We start from the raw sequence: 21,627 nt of genomic DNA on the forward strand, positions 1-21,627 counted from the left end.
CGAAGAGACGTTGAGAGGTTAACGAAATTCAGCGCACACCAAAGCAATCTCTAACCCTTATATGTTTAAATTTATACATATTCCGTAAATTTATCAAGTAAGTATGATCAAATGTACAAGAAAATAAATATAATAAAAAAGGTAGATCGATTACTTAAAATGGATGTTGTGTTGGTTAGGGTAGACGTTGGCATCAGTCGCCGGTCGAGAGGTCCGTCCAAACCCTCCCAACTCTCTAACGGACTCTATTTTATTTTTATTTTTATTTTTCTCTTTATATATATACATAAACTTTATATAATAGACTATATATATATATATATATATGTATACGTGCTGTTGCTCTTCACCTTTCTTCTGGTTCCCACATACCCATCTTCCCCAACCTTTCCCAAAAAGAAAAACTTAGGGTTTTAAGCCTCACAATTCATACAGATATGTATATATATAAAACACACAAACGCATAAAATAATTGCGTATGTTGTTTATGTAACATCTGTGTGTTTTATTTTCTTGTGATATTTTTCTTTGTTCTTGTATTGGTTTAGATCGTTACGCTTGAGATAAAGGTGTTCAGTAATTAATTAAAAAGATCAGCGTAAAGAAAGAAAAGGATCATGTGTAGTCGAGGCCATTGGAGACCAGCAGAAGACGAGAAGCTCAAGGATCTGGTCGAACAATATGGTCCTCATAACTGGAACGCCATAGCCCTCAAACTACCTGGTCGATCTGGTAAGTATCTTTTACGGGTGGTCCTAGATATTACAAAACTAGGGTTTGATATATGTATTAATTATGTAATAAAATGGATAATAATTTGTAATTATGTTGATGTATATATGCAGGTAAGAGTTGTAGATTGAGATGGTTTAATCAACTGGATCCGAGAATAAATCGAAACCCTTTCACTGAAGAAGAAGAAGAAAGACTTTTAGCGGCTCACCGGATCCATGGGAACAGGTGGTCCATCATCGCTAGACTTTTCCCTGGAAGAACTGACAACGCCGTCAAGAACCATTGGCATGTTATCATGGCTCGACGCACACGTCAAACCTCCAAGCCTCGTATTCTTACCTCCACGACTTCTTCTTTATTGGCGACTGACCAAATCATGATGGCTTCTGGTGATCGGAAGAGAATACTTGGGGACGGTATCAGTTACGCTTACCAATTCTCTCATATCAATCATCTTCAGTTCCTAGAGGAGTTCTTCACCCAAAAGATCGCTTTCAATACCAAAGGTAAACTAAAAAAGTGATGGGAGTACATTTTCATATTAGCGTTGCATGGATTGGTGATGAAATTATTATGTTCTAATTTTTGCAATGGCAGCGGAGTTTTTTTTTTCTTTCTCTCTCTTTTCATTGCATAATCAAAAAGAATTGTGATGAATTTCGATTTATTTGTGATAAAATCGTATTTTCTGTTGTATAATAAATCATTTTCTTTATTACCCTAAATTTTTATGCATTTTAATTATAACTATGATTTTTTGGTAAAATTATATAATTATGGTTGCAACGACATATATAACTGGTGATTTGATTGATCTTCATTTTTAGATGCGATGGTAGCAAATCAGAGTAAAAAGCCTGTGGAGTTCTACAATTTTCTACAAGTAGATATGGATTCTAACAAGAGCGAGAATATTGATCAAGATTCAGACCAAAGCAACCCCCATGACTCGGACAACAAAAAAGAAAGTCGTGTTCCTTTCTTCGACTTTTTATCTGTTAAAAACTCTACTTCCTAGGGTTAACTCGTTTGCAGTATATCCTTATATGTATACGTATGTAAGTCATAAATTTCTAGATTTAACTAATTAGTCTGTATACTTACGAGACTTGACATCGATTACACGTATGTTTGACGTATATAAATTACTAAATAGTGAGCTCTAGCTAGCTAATCTGAGCTGAATGTTAAAATGTACCAAATGTAAATGCATCCACTCCACACATTATTAATCGGTTTGTATGAGGTGGGTAAAATGTCTAATCATATAATTCTTCTACCAATAAAACAATCATATAATTAAACTTACGGCGGCGTTCTTAGTTTAGAATACTAATTAAACGATGATTTAACTAAAGAGAACAAAAGATGTCGTGTAACCAAGAAGTAGTGGGCTATTCAAACAGATCGCTTACGGTCAAGATCAGGCACAAGTAAAATGCATATATACACACACAATCATATACTTTTTTTTTTTGAAAAAAAAAAATAACATCATCTCTATGCACTAAGCCAAGGTAAATCATTAGTCACAATCATATACTTCCTTGCAAACTTATGTGAATACATTATATATATAGAGCAAATCACCTAAAAGACCATAAAATGAGTTTTTTACTACGAGTTTAAAAATCATTATACCCTTACTTTACAGATATATAAATATAAAATAATTATTTCAATAAATAATCAAAAATCAAAAGTACTTTTATAAATTCGAGCTTTTTATTTATTTTTCATATTTTTTCAATTTTATTTTGAAATCAGAAAATTCCTTTTTTAACTATTTTAAAAATTATTATTTAAATTTTAAATAGTACTAGGTAATAACCCGCGCCTTGCACGGAATGTGATTATTAGTTTCGTTATTTTTTAATAAGGCGCGAAATGTGATTATTAGTTTCGTTATTTTTAATAAGGAGACATTAATCTATTTAATCTGGATATCGGTTCGGTTTTAGGTTAATTTTTTGGTTTTTAATCTCCTAAAATATAACTATCATTTTAAGTTAATATTTATTTTGTTTGTTCGGTTAAAATGTTTGATGTTTTTGGTTTTTTTTCTGTGATAATCAAAAATTACTATTATTTGTTTGTTTTCATGTTATGAATCTTAGATAATCGTGATGTCGAACCAATGGTTTCATATTATAGTTTCTAAACGGATAATAGTTAAAAAAGAAAAGAAAATTATTAAGACAAATTATGAAAGAAACATTGAGAAAAAAGAATATTTTAACTTCCAAAAAAATTAGATATTTAAGTTGTGGTAAATAAGTAGTTATAAGGTGCTCACGTCAATGTGCACATGTATGTGTATGTAAAAGTATATAAAGATGATTGATAAATATATAAATATACTGTTAATTAATATTAAATGACATTTTTTCAAAATAATACATCAAATATAAAATTCTTAAAATGAAATTATTTAAAAATATTTTTTTTGTAAAATTTATATAAACTATAATATATAACTTATATATACTTTGTTACATATATATATGCATATAACAGATCAAATTGGATATCCGTTTCTATAAATATTGATATTTTTGATTTGCTTTTTTTTTACGGATATTGCATTTTAGTATTTGATTTGCTTCGTAGAGTAACGGATATCTGGATTTTTCGGTTCAAATCAAAACATATAACAAATCGAATCAAAATTTATGAATAATTTGTCCAGCTCTATTCGTAAACAATAAAAATAACGTAAAGAAGAACCACGCATGTGAGTTTTATATTAAAAAAACGTAAGTACATAATGCGAACATATTTATGTAAAATTTGGCTGAGAAGCTCTCTACATGTGACATGTGTCCATTTTAGTGTGAACGCGTTTATTACAATGATTCTACACGTGACATGTGTCCAGTTTAGTGTGAACGTATTTATTACAATGTTTTTCCTCTAATATATAAGGGATTTTAAAAAAAATTAAACTCCACCCTCCCTCACCAAAAAAAAAAATCACTCCTCAAATTTAAATTCTAGATCTAAATTAGTTAACCATATATATATAAATATCTTTTTATTTTATTTTGGTCATTTTGATTTTTATGTATTATATTTATGATAAAAATTTCACTTATATATATATATATATATATATATATATATATATGATATATGTACATTAAAAAGAAAGGAAGAATATAATTACTTCCTGTATCTAGATCGAAGTCGTGCTAATTTGAATGAGTGAGATGTTTCAAAATGAAAGTTTGTTTGATACAAGAATTAAGCTATTTCATTAAGTTTATTCTTCCTATCAATTATAGCAGGTTCCAAACGTGTTTCACTGTATATATTATATTTTACTAACATTATATAACTAATTAATCAAAACTACAAGACTGAGTGAATTTTTGGTGAATAGATTGTTTGTCAATAAAATGCAGTGTGCAAGTTTGAACATAAACACAATCGAGAATAATGCTAGCATAAGCCACAGTTGCATGATATAGGTAGTTAAAAAGGAAAATAATGTTTTGCACGTTTTTGTAACTGAAAACAATGTGATGAATATATACACAAATTCTATATAAGGTTTTACATAATTGAGTTTTTTTTCCGGTAAACGGCTATTCTATTACTCAAACTTGAGGTGGTCTGGGAAGTCAGATCGAAATAGAACAACCAATAAAACATAAAGATCTATGAAACGAACATGCATTCCTAGCTAAGGAATCTGCAATCTCATTATGCGTCCTTGGAAAGTAACTGATCTTGAAGTCCAAAAAACATAACCGAAGAGTTTGAATGATTTCCAGCTCAGTTGAGAAGTTGGGCCAATCTTGTGGCTGTTCTATCATTGCAATCTGGTCCTTGCAGTCCGTCCCAAACCTCTGACAGGTCGAGTGTTGTATCATACTCTCCATTGCCCACTTTAGCGCTTCCAGTTCCGAGTGCAGCGGTGTCTCTCTTCTCTGCAAGTTTCTTGACCCCATGAACTGTATCTTCCCTATTGTATCCTTCCAAACCCATCCCATTCCACTAAACTGAGTTGTGGAGGTCCGTGAACTATCCACCATACAAATATTACCCAAGCTTAAGGCTTGTGTTTCTTCATCAGTCTGTACATGTGGTGGAATCAGTACAGTGTCTCTTGCATTATACCAAGCTTGGCACTCACCCTCTGCATACATAACTAGTTCCAATAGATTTCTGTCTATGCCTCTAAACAGCTTATCATTCCTACTTTTCTAAATGTACCAAATTATCCAAGGATAAAAATCTCTATCATCATCTGGCTCCAGAATACCATTCTTTCTCCAAAAAGGATAGTCCATATTAGCATAAATACTTGGTACAGAGAAAATTTCAGAATTCGACGGCATTGATGATAATTCCCATGTTTGTAAGGCCGGTGGACACTCAAAGATAATATGAGTAACAATCTCTTCTGCTGCTCTACATCTTGGGTAGTAATTGTCAAGATAATTGAGTTTTTAATGGTGAAGTATGATAACGGAAAGACGAAATGGATGTTGGAGTATAGATATGATTAAGTTGGGCGTAGCTATCAGACACCAACAAAGATTATTTCAAAGCAGCATGTAAAACCTAGTCAAAAATACTAAATTACAAAAGTAAAAACAATGGGATGTAGTTGGAGATAAAAATAATTACATTTGACATTTGACATTTGACACGACGGATAAATTAAGTGAAAGTTTAAAAGTATTGGGGCAAAAGTAAAAGTTTAAATAATTTAAGGATGAGTTGGCAATAGCTGACATAAACAAGTGATAAGTTATGCGTCAGTCGGCACACGTGTGACATCCCTCCGTTTCTGAGGCCTAGATCGTCGGCAGATCGCGTCGCGCGTAAAGGTCTAAACGGTCGTTACTCAACTTTCTTTAATCGCATTTGTTGCGAACGCAAACGCGGAAAAGCGTTTTGGTCTGGCGTTTTGGTTCGTGTAACGGTAACGCCGTTTAGATCGCAATAGCTTTTAGCAGATGAACAGATTCTCAAGTTAAAGAGTAAAACGAAACGAACGAGGGATCGTCGTCGTCTTCATTTTCCAAGCGACGAATCAAACCCGAGATTCTGAAGAAACTGCCGTAGATATGGCGACTAAGGTGGCATCGTCTCCAAGCCTTCCCAAATCCGGAGCCATCTCCAAAGGCTACAATTTCGCTTCCACTTGGGATCAGGTAATAGCTCTCGAGGTCCCGCTGATCTGGATAGTGATCCCTTAGTTCAGATACGATAGTTAGATCTGAATGATGCTCTGCTTGTTGAGAATTTAGAGATTCAGTGTGGGTGGCTTGCCTTGTTATCTTCTTCATGTGTAATGTGGTTACTCTCCATTGCAGAGCGCTCCTTTGACAGAGGAGCAACAAGCAGCTATAGTTTCTTTATCTCACGCAGTCGCTGAGCGGCCATTCCCTGCCAATCTTGTGAGTCTGAAGTTGTTTGTTTTGGAGTTTTCTTGAATGTTTTCTCTCTCTTTTTTTTTCGTCTGATGTAAATGTGAGTGTTAGTTCCTGGCTTTAGGTACATGAGTATGTTTACCGGCCCGAGTATGGCTTGTCTGTCTCAGCAGAGGACACAAACTTGGGAGATTCTGGAGTAATTGAAGTTGTTTTGGTTAACAAAAATCAGGTAATCTCTTGCCCTCCAAAAATTTGTGACTTATGTGGGGAAAGACAATGCTTAGCTGATTTTGATAATAGAATGCGGTACTGTAGGGAGTTGCATTTGTATTTGCGGTGTGGACATCTCTTTTATTTCATCTCTATATATGTGCTATTGCATCTTCATTTTGGCGTGCGTGTAGAAAGATTTATTTGATAAAGAATGCGATACTGTAGGATTTGCATCTGCATTTGTGGTGTGGGCATCTCTTTTCTTGGGTCTCTCTATATGTCTGCTAATGCTTCTTTATTTCGACGTGTGTTGCTTTTATTACAGTTTTACAAATGGTTTACTGATCTTGAATTAGCGATGAAGTCTGAGGTTAGTGATAGTCATGTTGTTCCGAGGTTAAATGTCGCGGATGATTATTTGGCTAATAGATTTGTTCGTTTCTGACAACAGACAGAGGAAAAGTATTTGCACTATGTTAATACTTTGACTGAGCGCATCCAGACGTGTGATAATATACTCCCCCAGGCAGGTTTCCACCAAGTTTTTACCTTTCCAAGATAGTATTAAGGCTTCTGTTGTTGTATGTGACCTTAGGAATTATCCTACGCAGGTTGATGAAACGCTTGACCTATTTAACGAACTGCAGCTGCAACATCAAACAGTAACAACAAAGACTAAAACTCTTCACGATGCATTCGACCGACTGGTATTGTTTTCTACTCTCTTTTATGCTGGAAAATGATCTTATTGTTTCTCTTAATCTTTAGAATGTATTCTCCCCCTACCAGCTATAATTATCGAAAACTAAAAAATATATATACTTAATGCATCTTGGCTGATCAAAATTTTGTGTCCGCTGTGTGATTGTTGTAGTTTACTTATTTGAGCTCTTTCTTCCACCTTTTCTAGTTAATGGAGAAGCAGAAATTGATGGAGTTTGCAGAAGCACTAAGGAGTAAGCTCAACTATTTTGATGAACTGGAGAATGTAAGATTTTAAATACTGGCTTACTGACATAATTTTGCATATGTGTGTAGCTACTTGTGATTGCACCCTTGTTTTACTTATCAACATCATCTACTTATAACTTGGCCTACACGTGGAACTTAAGTACATAGTGTATGTTTCTCATTTAATACTGGTTGTAAATTTAGGAGAAAGACCCAACAAGGTTTTCAATTGCTCTAATTTTAGTAATTTATTTATTTTTTCCTTTTTTTTTTGCAGATATCCTCCAATTTTTACTCTCCAAATATGAGTGTATCTAACTCTAACTTTGTCCCACTGCTGAAACGGCTCGATGAGTGCATCTCGTGAGTAAATGATTTTGCATACGATATTCTGAAATTTACATTCACTACGTGATGATTTTCTAAAAGAATGCCGCACGTAACGTGCTGTAGGTAGATCGAAAGTAATCCCCAATATGCGGAGTCGAGTGTTTATTTGCTCAAATTTCGTCAGCTACAGGTACTAGAGCCTTCACGCTCTCTGTCTCTCCTCCCTATTTCAATCTTATTGAGAGACGCTTAGTTTCTTGAGCATGAACACACTATTTCAAGAATTTTGCAATCTCTGTTATGAGAGAACACTTTAAGATTTATAATTTTACAGTCACGCGCCTTGGGCATGATTTGAACTTACATCCTTGCAGTGCTCAAAACTGCCGCTTCCCAGGTAGCTATTCTTTGTAATATGCATACATTCTAGCACAAAGCATGTATTTAGTTCTCGTGACTGGGATATACATATATTGAATACCCATATGCCTGTAATCTAGGCAAGTAGAATGAATTTTGTAGTTATGTCTAGTTTTCGTGAGACAAACATGTTATTTTATGATCAGGTTCAGGCAGCATTTCGCGGGACGGATGGAAACAAAGCATCTGTCTCAGAGGGTGTCGAGGCATCTGTTATATATGTTCGCTTCAAGGCTGCTGCAAGTGAGGTGATACCTTTTGATCTTTTTTCATGTTAGTGCAAAAATGCTAGGGTCACAGTATATATGATAAAAGACAAAGGAAAGTTAGCTTTTGTAGCATTTTCGATTTCAATTTTATGAGTTAGTGTTGAAATTACGGCATGATGATATTTTATTTCTTATGATGTTGAACATCAAAAATTTTATTTGTTCAGCTGAAACCTGTATTGGAGGAAATCGAGAGTAGGTCAGCAAGAAAGGAATATGTTCAAATCCTTGCAGAATGCCACCGACTATACTGTGACCAACGGCTTTCTCTTGTGAGTTTATTTTCTGGATTACATTAGCTTTAGTTTCTATCTGAGGTAACTATAAAGGCCTGTTTATTTTTCATTTCAAATTGTCAGGTCAAAGGCATAGTTCACCAACGAGTATCTGAAGTTTCCAAGAAAGAGGCACTGCCATCTTTGACTAGATCTGGTTGTGCATATCTGATGCAGGTACATGAAGGAACGAGTAGCTCTCTTTATTCACATGGGAAACTAAGAGCTATGTCAGTTTAGTAGAAAAGGACGTTGCTATCATTATAGGAGATAAAAACATATAAGAAAAAGTTTAGAATGTTAATATAGCTGTTAATCTGTGTGATTTCAAAAGTCAGAGAGGGTCTTCGAGAGAGACAATGGCTAATTGACTTGGTTTTGCAAAAAGTAAATTACTGCACCGCATGACTTAAATCCGTTCTGAATTTCAGGTTTGTCATATGGAGTATCAACTGTTTACTCATTTCTTTCCAGCATCATCGGAAGAAGTTTCGAGTCTGGCACCTTTAGTGGATCCTTTGTAAGCTTTTATTCGTGCGTACATGTTCACCATCTCTGTTTCTGTTCAACTTAACCCTGAAATGATTTTTGGTTCCTGGTATACTGAAATATAGACAGCTAATACAGATTGCCATAAGCATGTAATTTATCTACTTGAATACATAATAATTGAGATTTATAAATCTATTCTCGTTCTCTGTACTACCATTAGTGTTCATCAAATAATACACAGCAGTGAATTCACCCCATCATTGATGTTAATTGTGATTTGTGAATAGGGAACCTACCTTGCTGGCATTGCCTTGATAATATTGTGTTAGGTTGATTATGACTAGTCGCGTTTTCTTTTTTAGAGATGAGAAATTGTTATAGTTACTGGATCACGACACTGTAGTTAACTTTCTTTGAATCTGATTATGACTTCTGAAAAGCCTAGATTCAGAGGATATGAGTAAGCATAAGTGATCATGTTTTTAGTTTGGAGCAAATATGAACTTTACAGCTAGTATCTTGCAGATTGATTTCCGTTGTTATATCTTATACCTTGCTTCCAACTATATTGTAGTAGTTGTAGTCAGTGAACCATTACACTGTAGTCAACTTCCCTTGAATCTGAATATGACTTCTTGAAAGTCTAGGATTTAGAAAGTACTGTATGACTAAGCATAAGTGATCCAGATTGTTTTGGTTTCTTATATCTTATGCGATACATCCAATTTATCATTTTTGCTTGATTCCTGAACAGGTCTACGTACTTATATGACATTTTACGCCCAAAACTGATTCACGAGGCAAATATTGACCTCCTATGTGAGCTTGTTCATATCCTTAAAGTCGAAGTCTTGGGAGAGCAGTCCGCTAGACAGAGCGAACCCCTGGTTGGACTGCGGCCTACATTACAAAGAATTTTAGCCGATGTTAACGAGAGATTGACTTTTCGTGCCAGAACATATATTCGAGATGAGGTGCCCAATTTACCTTGCGAGCATTGTTTTTCTACAACTTATTTCTTGTTTCTCTCCCTGGCCTTTACTTCCACAAGCATGATTCTCATCTGCGTCTATGTAGAAATAGTGAAATTTATATGTTGTCACCACGAAGGCGAAACACCTGCTACTGATAATAGGAAATTTTTATCTGTTTCAGCTGTGTAATCCTGTTTATTCGTTGAGGACTTTGCTTTCCTTGAATTGCTCTGTTTCAGTCCTCTTCTTACTTCTGCAGATTGCAAATTATATTTTCAGATTGTTTTTATGGTTTGGTAATCTTAGTTTTATATACTTATATTCGAAGGCGCAGGATGATGAAAACGCTGATGTATTCAAGACTTGGTATCCACCTCTGGAGAAGACTCTCTCTTGTCTATCTAAATTATATCATTGCTTGGAGCCTGCAGTTTTCACCGGATTAGCACAGGCTAGACTGCTCTATCAGTAACTTTATTGCTTCTCATTCTGTTAAAGAAGACACGCAAAGTTGTCTAACTGATTATCACTTATGTTCCACAGGACGCTGTAGAAGTTTGCTCTTTGTCAGTTCAAGTAAGCAACCTAGAAAACCATGCTTTCATCGCCTTGCCTCTTGATTCTTTTTCATCTGTCCTTATTTTCATTTACAGAAGATGTGCCATTTTTTTCTGAAGAGCTTTCGTTATCTTTTGTGTATTTGAGTTACGAAGTCCACATTATTTTGTCAAATATGTAACAGAAAGCCAGCAAGCTTGTCATTAAGCGATCAACTACAATGGATGGCCAGCTGTTCCTTATCAAGCATCTCCTTATTTTGAGGGAACAGGTTATGGCTGATCTATCTTTACTTTGCTTCTTTTGCTATAGATTCAATGACTATATTCTAAACGATACTTATATTTTTTTTCAGATTGTGCCGTTTGATATAGAATTTTCAGTCACCCACAAAGAGCTTGATTTCTCTCATTTACTGGTTAGTATTTTCGAGAGTCAGGTCTACTTTGTATGATAGATTGAAACGATAGCTTTTTAGAGTGCTTATCTTTGGTCTATGTATCAGATCTTTTTCTTCCAGTGGTTTCTTTCTTTGCTGATGACTTGGCTATATTTCGCTAGTAACTAATATCATTCATAAAATGTGGTTAGGAACATCTGAGGAGGATTCTTAGAGGTCAAGTGTCACTTTTTGATTGGTCTAGGTCAACCTCTCTAGCAAGGACCCTGTCCCCTCGAGTTCTGGAGAGCCAAATAGATGCCAAGAAGGTTTTTTTATTTTTCTATTCCACCCACTATCAGTTATAGATTTGCCTCATGTTCACATAACTTTGTCATTCAAATGTGTTGATTTTGTTTTACTATGTAAACCATGAGCATCTTTCTGCAAGACTGATTTACCAGTATTGGTGAAAGATTAAAAATTTGATGTCATAGTCTGGGTTATTTTTCTGCCATTCTAGTAGGCCTAAAGAGATATGGTAACTTAATAGCAGACAATGACCCAGAGAATTTTCAATAAGTTATGCTCGTGTAACCAACCATTCTATTTAGAAGTTCTATTTTGGAACACCATACCTAGCTGCTTGCTGTAGTCTTATTATTTCCATCATGTACATTAAAAGTTGATAACCGATGCAAGTTGATATCTAATACATTACTACCAAGTAAATTGTAGCCCAGCCACTGGCAGAGCTAGTGTTTACTGTTGGGCAGAACTGGTTGAAGCATCTGTATTCAGTTCAAGCTGTTACAGATGATCTTAATTTTTTGTTGTTAGCTTGTTTGTTGTATCATGCTTACCTGGACGCCTCTTTGATGCTGGATCCTTTATATGAATGGGAATGATGCATGCACCCTTTTTTTTTTTGCAGGAGCTAGAAAAATGTCTTAAGACAACTTGTGAGGAGTTCATCATGTCAGTCACTAAGCTAGTTGTGGATCCTATGCTTTCATTCGTAACCAAGGTGGGTTTTCTCTTTTCCTTTTATTTTTTTCTGGGAAACTTTTAAAGTTCAAGTCAGTATCCTTGCACTGCTCCATTTTCAAGAAACTTTAAAATCTCCTCCAATGCATTACAGACCATTTATAACTTAAATTTGTGTCGTAGACACGTCCATTTATTTAACACAATGCACCGATCATCAGAGGAGGGGCTCTATTATCTAAAGGGGCTTCTCACCTAATGAAACAGCGTAACAGTTTGGCTGTGTTTATACATTATGAACTTGGTGTGTATGCAGGTGACAGCCATAAAAGTTGCTCTTTCAACTGGAACTCAGAATCAAAAGGTTGACTCTGTCATGGCTAAGCCGCTAAAGGAACAAGCTTTCGCTACTCCAGATAAGGTGGCTGAACTTGTTCAGAAGGTACGATATAAGAAATGTACTCTTTTAGATATTTTAGGAATAGAGATGGCAGCTATATCTTGTTGTTCCCTATCAAGCTCTCCAGGATGCAACTTCTTTTACTGATCCATGATATTAAAATATTTGTACATCAGTAGTTCCTAGGACTGACAAATACAGATGCTAATGATCCCTCAAACATGCATTTGTTGTTCCTAGTACAAGAATTAATAACAGTAAGCACTGTGAAATGATGATTTGTATCACTTTTCGTAGGTATATGCAGCAATGCAGCAAGAGTTGCTTCCGATTTTAGCAAAAATGAAACTCTATCTGCAGAATCCATCAACGAGGACCATACTTTTCAAGCCGATCAAGTAAGTCTTACTTATTCCAAATCCTCTGCTACTCCGACGACCATCTAAACCATTTTGGCTTTGTGTTCTTGTTGTCTGAGCCCAAGCCTCTTGCTAGTTTGAATACTAACAAATGCGTGGATTTGATGACCCTATAATGTATATGTTCTGTATATTCAGGACAAATATTGTGGAAGCTCATACACAAGTGGAGTCTTTGCTCAAAGCCGAGTACTCAGTTGAAGAACAAGCGGATGTCAATATGATATCCATTCAGGATCTGCAAACCCAACTCGACAACTTGCTTTAACGTCGTGGCTCAATCAACGGTTTTTGATTTCGGCACTTGGGTTTAATATATAAAGAATTTTGCATTTTTTTCTTAATACGTTTAGCTACTTTACAAGAGATCACTTTAGACTAAATAAATAAAATAAATATATATATCTCCTTCGTTGCAAAATACATGAAGTTTTAAGATAGTGCACAACTATTAAAAAACTTGTTTTTTATCTAGAGAAATATCAATAAAATCTAAATGAAAAAATATTTAACCAATCACAAGATAGAGCACAAAATATCATTGGTAGGTGGTTATAGAGATTTTAATAAAGTTAAAAAGTACAATAAAATATAAAAATATTATCTATTTTGAACATCAATTTTTTTTTAAAACATCATCTATTTTGAAACGAAAAAAGTATTATTTTGTATCGAATTACTCATGCATCTCCTGTTAATAATATAAGAATATTTTACTATTTCTCCTGTTAATAATATAAGAATATTTTACTATTTAGGATTTCTCACTTTTTAAATAGAAAATGATGTGATTAGTAAAAACATTGTAGTTAAAGTGGTGAGAAAATTGCAAAAGTAAAAAGAAAATTTGATTTGTCTACCATTCCAAAGTAAAACATTTTCACTTTTTCCATGCAGTGAAAAGTTTTCAGTTGAAAGAAAAACAAATCACTATAAGAAAATAATTTACATAATTTAGCGTTACTCCATTTTATTTGATTTTGCTTACCAAAACCAAAGCATAAAAAAAAATTCAAATGAAAGTTATAAAACATTTGTGAAAGTTGTATAACATGTATTTGTACACAATTAGTTCATATTGATATTCTGAATGTAAATATTCAAGCGATAAACTTCAGCAAACGCTCTAGAAGACACATTGTATACCATTTACTCTCTTAGAAACATGTAGTTTGAGATCAAATTGAGCACATCTCTTTTTAGATGAAACATTTTAAAACAGATTAATTAACATACATTAATGGCAGATATTATGTTGATTTTATACTACATGTTTTAAGTTATTAATTTTCTACAATATCCCGTAGTGATTATGGAATCCCAGTCACCACAAATATCCGAAGAAAAAGTTTCAAAAAAGAAAAATGTTTTTGTTTCTACATTCATTGTTTTAGTAGGAATGTAGATCTCGTTTGAGTCAGTATATAAACCAGCTGTCAAGTTTTTATTGGCTGCTTGATTAATAAATTATAATATTAAGATAATAAAAAATTACTTATATTATAACAAAAATCTTGACACTAATTATTATTTATGACACTAATTTTTTTGGGTTTCACTAGAGATCCAACAAGAATGATAAAACAATACATGGTATATGATATCATCCATTTAGATGACAAACAATACATGGTATATGATATCATCCACTCTTTAAAACATGACTAAAACTATATATATTCAACCATTAAGCAATTTTGTTTAAAATTGATAACATTGTTTTCCATGATAAATAGTCCAGAATAATTTGTTTTATAATGGTTTTGATTAGGCTTGAGAGTAAAATTTGTTTAGTGAATAATATTATTACATTTTCTTTATGATTTAAGAAAATTATTTTATAGAAATAACCAAATTTTATTTGAAGACTTGTTATAGGAGTTTTTTTTTGGCTTGAATCAATCATTTTAAAATTTGAATATATTTTATTCAGTTGTGCAGTTTAACTTCTAGTTCTATCTGATTAATATTTTTATATTGAACATAGATAATTGTAGATAAAAAGATATAATTTCATTTCTTCAATAGAAAAGTGTGTTTGAAAATATCACTTAGAAGGATATATTCAATCTAGAATTTGAAATGACTTGGTGTGATTTAGTTTTAATGAGTTTAGATGATTTAGGGTAATTGAAAACTATATAATATAATTTTATTAAAATCGTTCTAAAATATTTTCAAAAACTATGGGATTTTGATTTTCTTTTTAATTAGAAAATTTCACCAAAACACTTTAAATCATTAAAAACCTTCTAAAATCATAACTTATAAGATTTTCAATAAATCCCCAGTACTTTATAAATAAAAATATCAGTAACATTGATTTTTTTCTTCTTTGCTTTTGATCAATAACATTGAATATTTATTAAAAAAAAATCATAATCTATGCTTTAAATAACAACAAATTTATTATTTTAATACTTTATATGTTTGAAGACAACTTATATTATGAAATAAGAAAAAAACTTGTAAACAATTTATATATTAAACCATTCTAAAGTCTTATCTAAAACCATGAAATTTGAATTTTTATTTTTATAACAAAGAAATTCTTCTTAAACACTCTAGAAACACATAAGCACTCTAAAATTTACAATTTAAATTTTGTTCATTAAAACAGATTTTAAATTATTTTATGAAATGATAAAATTCAATAACATTGGATTTGAAAAAGTTTTCTTTTTAACTCAAACTCCTAACTGAATACACACACCCTCCCTAAAAAAGTTAAAAACACAGGGAATACAAATCATCTCAAATTTCTAACTGAATAAATCTCAATTGAATTAGTCTCCTTAAATTCGGTAGAACAAAATTTTCAATATGCATACCTACATATGTAAAATCTGTAAGGTCCTTGGCTTAATATTTTTTGTCTGCTACTGGCTTCTCCTGTACCTTATAAAAAAAAATCAAGAAATGACGGACAAGAGTTCTGTTGATGGGAGTCTAGAGTTTCTCAAAAGAATCAGTTTCTCTAAAACAGAGGAAGCTCTGCGCAACGAGCTGAACAACAGCTCTGACTTAAATAGGTTTCTTCAGAAGCTTAACCTGGAGGAATATGATTGTGAAAGAGATAGTAGACTTTGGGACTGGCATCACTGGGTCTGTAATCAAATGGGAAAACGGTGAGAAACCTACCAAGAAGGAAACAGTTTTATCAAGTGAGACGAGCTTCACTTTCTCAATTGACGCTGCTCCTGATGCACGTTCCTATAAGTTTACTTCAGGTAACGGTACCTATGATACTTGTGGTAGCAGCTTGGTGGATTCATATGCACTAGAACTTAAATTGAGGCTTAGGGATTTGGTTGATATTGATAAGAAAATAGTGGAGACTGGTGAAGATATCATTTTCTTTAGGAATAAAACTACTTCATGGTCTGGGAATACTAGTAAAGGCAAAGTAAATGAAACAAATGAGATTGATAGGTGATAAGTCGAGCTTATCCGTAACAAGAAAGGATTTAGAAGATAAGATGTTTTTAATAATCAATTAAGATAACTCTCAAATTTTTACAACCCTCAACTTAAATACTGAAATATAAATGTAAAACGACAGCGTACAGACTCCTTATTCATTATTAACTCGACTTTAAACCTCTTTCTCAGAGTGAGTCTTACTTCTTCACTTCAACACTTCACTTAGCCACTCTTCTTCACTCTCTTCGATCTCACCCTCTTTTGTACAAACACTAAAGGTACTGCCAGCTTATCAATACCCTCCCGTAGAAGAGCCAGCTTGTCTTCAAGCTGAGAATGAGGAAACTGCTCTTGTAGCCTCTTCAATGGTTCCCACAAATTCTCAAACTCTGGTAGGCCAGACCACTTAACCAACACCTCCGTCTGCTGTCCATTCTGCGACCTCCTGATACTCAATAGCTCCTCTGCCTCTGCGTTCCACTCAAAGGAGGATGATAGGATTAAAGGGAGCTCCTGAACCTCCGCGTTCGGTTCAACTGCAAGCTTCAACTGAGACACATGGAAGACCGGGTGGATCAAGCTATGCTCTGGTAACACTAACTTGTAAGTGACTTTACCGATCCTCTTCACCACTTGATAAGGGCCAAAGTACCTTGGTGCTAACTTCTCAGCTCTTCTATAAGCCACCGACGTTTGCCTATAGGAGCGCAACTTCAAGTAAACCCAAGCGCCAACTTCAAACTCGACGTCTCTGCGCTTCTTATTAGCAGAAGCTTGCATTCTTGCCTGAGCAGTTGCAAGATTATCCCTCAACTCTTGTAACAACTCATCTCGATTCTTGACCATCTCTTCCACCTCTGCGTTTGCTGTCAGTATGTCACCAAAACGCAACACCTTGGGAGGATCACGCCCGTAGAGTGCCTTGAAGGGAGTCGTGTTAGTAGCTGAGTGGTGGGAGGTGTTATACCAGTACTCAGCCCAGGGTAGCCACTGTGTCCACGTTGAAGGTTTGCGACCTGCAAAGCAACGCAAGTAAGCTTCGAGGCAGCGATTTACCACTTCCGTCTGGCCATCTGACTACGGGTGATACGGTGTACTCTTGTGCAAGGCTGTGCCCTGACTCTTAAACAACGCGGTCCAGAACTGGCTCAAGAACACTCTGTCACGATCCGATACCATAGTCTCAGGAAAGCCATGCAGTTTGATCACTTCTCGCACAAACGTCTTAGCCACTGACTTCGCCGTGAAAGGGTGCTTCAGGGGAATGAAATGAGCATATTTCGTGAGATGGTCGACCACTACCAAGATCACTTCAAACCCTTTGGAGAAGGGAAGACCTTCGACAAAATCAAGACTTATATCTGTCCATACCTGATGTGGAATAGGGAGAGGAGACAATAAACCTGCTGGAGACACGGTAGAGTATTTGTTTTGTTGACACACTGTGCACGCTTTGATGAATTCAGTTATGTCAGAGCGCATCCCTTTCCACATCACTTCTCTCGCCATCCTCTTGAATGTCTTAAGGACACCTTCATGATCTCCTACCTTGCTATCATGAAATTGTCTCATAAGCGTAGGGATGAAAGGTGACTTCTCTGGAATAACCAATCTATTATCCTTCATTAACACCCCATCTTTCACACTATAGCTCTCAGTTCCTGGTGCACCTTCCTTAACCATCCTTATCAACTGCTGTAGTACTTCATCGTAAGCTACTTGCAACGCTAGCTCCTCTCGATCGTTCGTTAACGGAGCAGTCAATTGGAGCTCCATAATCTCCTCTTGCGCAGGTAGGCGCGACAAGGCATCTGCCACTCTGTTGTCCTTCTCTGGTATGTATTCAATGGAGTAGTTCAGACCCAACAACTTAGATGTCCATTTTTGCTGCTCAACCGACACTGCCCTCTGCTCCAACAGATGCTTCAAGCTCTTTTGATCGGTTCGAATCGTGAACTTATGCCCCGTTAAGTAATGTCTCCACTTGGTTACTGCAAACACTATTGCCAGCAACTCTCTCTCATAAACCGACTTCACTCTGCCTTTACTCGAGAACGCCTTACTGATGAAAGCAATAGGGCGGTCTCCTTGCGATAACACCGCTCCTATTCCCACTCCCGAAGCATCAGTCTCTACTACAAATGGTTTGGTAAAGTCAGGGAGTATCAGCACTGGTAACTGAGTCATGGCCGCCTTCAGTCTCGCAAATGCTTGTAACACCTTTTCCGACCACTTAAACCCTTCTTTCTTCAACAAATCCGTTAACGGTCGAGCTATCTTGCCATAACTTTCAACGAACCGTCTATAGTAGCCAGTTAAGCCAAGGAATCCCCGCAGAGCTGTAATGTTCTTAGGTTGTGGCCACTGCTTTACTGCCACTATCTTTTCAGGGTCTGCTGCGACTCCTTTCCCTGAAATCACATGTCCCAAGTAAGCTATCTCCGACTGCCTAAATGCACACTTCTTCTCGTTAGCGTAGAACTGATGATCTTTCAGAAGTTATAACACCACTCTAAGGTGCTCACGGTGCTCAGCTTCATTCTTACTGTAGATAAGGATATCGTCGAAAAACACCAGCACAAACCTTCTGAGATAAGGCTTGAATATCTCATTCATCACGTATTGGAAAGTGGCTGGAGCATTGGTTAACCCGAAGGGCATCACCAAGAACTCATAATGCCCTTCGTGTGTTTTAAACGCAGTCTTTCCAACGTCTTTTGAACGTACCCGAATCTGATGGTAACCTGATTTCAAATCCAGCTTGGAGAAGATGGTTGCTCCTGCTAGCTCATCAAGCAACTCCTCAATCACCGGAATGGGATATCTGTCAGGGATGGTGCTCTTGATCACGGCCCTATAGTCCACACAAAACCTCAGCCCTCCGTCCTTCTTCTTGACTAACAGCACTAGAGTGGAGAAAGGGCTGATACTAGGGCGGATGATCCCTGCTTGCAGCATCTCCTTCACCAATTTCTCAATCTCGTTCTTCTGCGTATGTGAGTACCGGTATGGTCTCACATTGATGGGTGATGTTCCTTCTTGCAAGGTTATAGCATGCTCTCGGTTGCGTTTAGGAGGTAACCTTGTCGGCATCTGGAACACGCTCTTATATCTCTTCAACAACGCTGAAACAGCTAGGCTCGGCATCTGCTCCCTTTCCTTACTCTCACTTTCGAACAACGTCTGTAACTCCAAAAGAAACGCCACATCTTCCTTCTCACATAGTTTCTCCATCGCATTCAGAGTCAGCTGAGCCCTCAGCAACTCCGGATCACTGCAGATCGATACCCATTTCTCATTCGACTGAAACCTTAGGGTATGCAACCCCCAATTAATGCGTGTCTCTCCCAACTCAACCAGCCATGAGTACCCTAACACCAGATCAATTGTTCCCAACTCAAAGCGCAAGAATTCCTCCTTAATTGTAACTCCTTGAATCACCACTTGTACTCCTTCGCACTTCCCTGATCCTTTTATCACTTCTCCATTCCCAACGGCTACTCCGAACCCTTCTGTCTCCACTACAGGTAACGCCAACTCCTCTACCAGCTTCTGAGCTATGAAATTGCAAGAGGCTCCTGAGTCTATGAGTACCACTACTTCGCGGTTACCAATCAATCCCTTCATCTTCATAGTCTTCTTAGATGTAATGCCCACCATCGAGTTCAGAGACAAAACATGTAACTCCTGCTCTTGGTTGTCATTACGATCCTCAGACTTCTCATCCTCGCTCAACTCCTCCTCATCCTTCTCTTCACTATCATCCAATTCCATCTTCTTAAACCGCTGGAAGGCTTTACATCTATGCCCCGCAAAGAATCTCTCACCACAGTGCCTACAAGGGTTGTGAACTGTCTTTCTCTGGTCACTACCCTTGTTATCACACTGTGAATCAACTGACTTCCTCGCGGGTGTGTTATCTCCATATCGAGTGCCTCCAGAGTTAGAGTTATGGTTACGCTGGTTAGCAATGATTGCTGGAGCTGAACTAGTCCGTTGAAAGGACCGGTTCTGATATGCATTGCGCTCACTCTCCTGCTCCTCTATGATCTTGGCCATATCAACGATTTCATCCATCTCCACCAGTCTCAATCTCACCACCTGCTCTCGCAGGCTTCGCTTCATCCCATGTAAAAAGATCTCCTCTAACACGTCATTTGGCACATGAGGGACTTCCGCCGATAACTCCTCAAACATCTCCCTATACTCCGAGATTGTCCCTGTCTGCCTCAACCTCAACATCTGACTAAGAATGGTTCCTCCCCTCGTTGGCTTGAACCTCCTCCTCAGCTTCGCCTTAAAATCCCTCCAATCCAATGGCTCTTCTCGGTATTGTATCATCCTCAACCATGTAACGGCACATCCAGTCAAACACGACATGGCCAACGATAACTTTTCATCCTCCTCGGTCAGATTAACCGAGAAACACTTCTCCATTCGGAAGATCCAGTCATCTGGATTCTTCCCTTCAAAGTTGGGTAGATCGAGCTTCTTAGGAGGTGACTCGAGCTTCTGTTGGGCCGAGTAACCAGATGAACCGGCGTGATACGACGGAGTATTGAGCTCTGCCGATCTGAGTGGTATCGCCGTCTCTGGTACGTGCAGCAGACCCTTCTCTGGTTGGATCTGCAACCCCTGGGTCTTAGGAGCAGATCCTTCCGATTCGCCCTTCTTCTGAGTCGCAGCCACCGCCGGTTGATGCTGGAACATCGCCATCAGCTGGAGATGTCGCTCCTCCGCGAGTTTCACCGACTCCGCGAACTGATGATCGTGTTTCTCCGACGTCACTCGTAACCCATCGATCGCGCCTACGAGATTTGCGATCTGACTCTCCACTGCAGTGATCTTTTCCGCCTGATGATCCTGCTTCGGAGCCATCACCACGCTCTGATACCAATGATAAGTCGAGCTTATCCGTAACAAGAAAGGGGGAGAGGATAAGAAGAAAGGATTTAGAAGATAAGATGTTTTTAATGATCAATTATGATAACTCTCAAATGTTTACAACCCTCAACTTAAATACTGAAATGTAAATGTAAAACGACAGCGTACAGACTCCTTATTCATTATTAACTCGACTCTAAACCTCTTTCTCAGAGGGAGTCTTACTTCTTCACTTCAACACTTCACTTAGCCACTCTTCTTCACTCTCTTCGATCTCACCCTCTTCTGTACAAACGCTAAAGGTACTGCCAGCTTATCAATAGGTTAATTGGAAATTTTGGAAAGAATGAAACTCATTTAAGAACTGGGGATGCGTCAACCAGTTACAATGTGGCTACCCGCTTGGACAAAAGAGAGGGAAAGAAAAAGACTAGTGCGCTGTGAGGGCGGCGATCAAGGAGCAGGAGAGCGAGGTGGCAAGAGCTTTGTTTTTTGGTAAAACTCAATCTAGTTCTGATGACAAGAGTATA

General features: G+C 36.6%; 1 protein-coding gene and 1 pseudogene across 1 annotated transcript; both read left to right on the forward strand.

Moving 5' to 3' along the window:
- Positions 1-319: 319 nt before the first annotated feature.
- On the forward strand, positions 320-1,872 carry LOC106381305 (transcription factor MYB54-like). The gene is made up of 3 exons (XM_048748604.1): positions 320-733; positions 847-1,242; positions 1,564-1,872. Exons 1-3 carry the CDS (start codon positions 619-621, stop codon positions 1,752-1,754), a joined length of 702 nt encoding a protein of 233 aa, XP_048604561.1. The 5' UTR covers positions 320-618; the 3' UTR covers positions 1,755-1,872.
- Positions 1,873-5,536: 3,664 nt separating this feature from the next.
- LOC106381303 lies at positions 5,537-13,196 on the forward strand (annotated as a pseudogene).
- Positions 13,197-21,627: the final 8,431 nt, after the last annotated feature.

Source organism: Brassica napus, chromosome C2, assembly GCF_020379485.1.
Source record: "Brassica napus cultivar Da-Ae chromosome C2, Da-Ae, whole genome shotgun sequence".
Classification (NCBI taxonomy): Eukaryota; Viridiplantae; Streptophyta; class Magnoliopsida; order Brassicales; family Brassicaceae; genus Brassica; species Brassica napus.

Bases quoted from the DNA above. Each gene is read 5' to 3' on its own strand.
- LOC106381305 (XM_048748604.1), top strand. From the start codon at position 619: ATGTGTAGTCGAGGCCATTGGAGACCAGCAGAAGACGAGAAGCTCAAG. The intron at 734-846 runs GTAAGTATCTTT...GTATATATGCAG, and splicing joins CAAACTACCTGGTCGATCTG to GTAAGAGTTGTAGATTGAGA. The intron at 1,243-1,563 runs GTAAACTAAAAA...CTTCATTTTTAG, and splicing joins GATCGCTTTCAATACCAAAG to ATGCGATGGTAGCAAATCAG.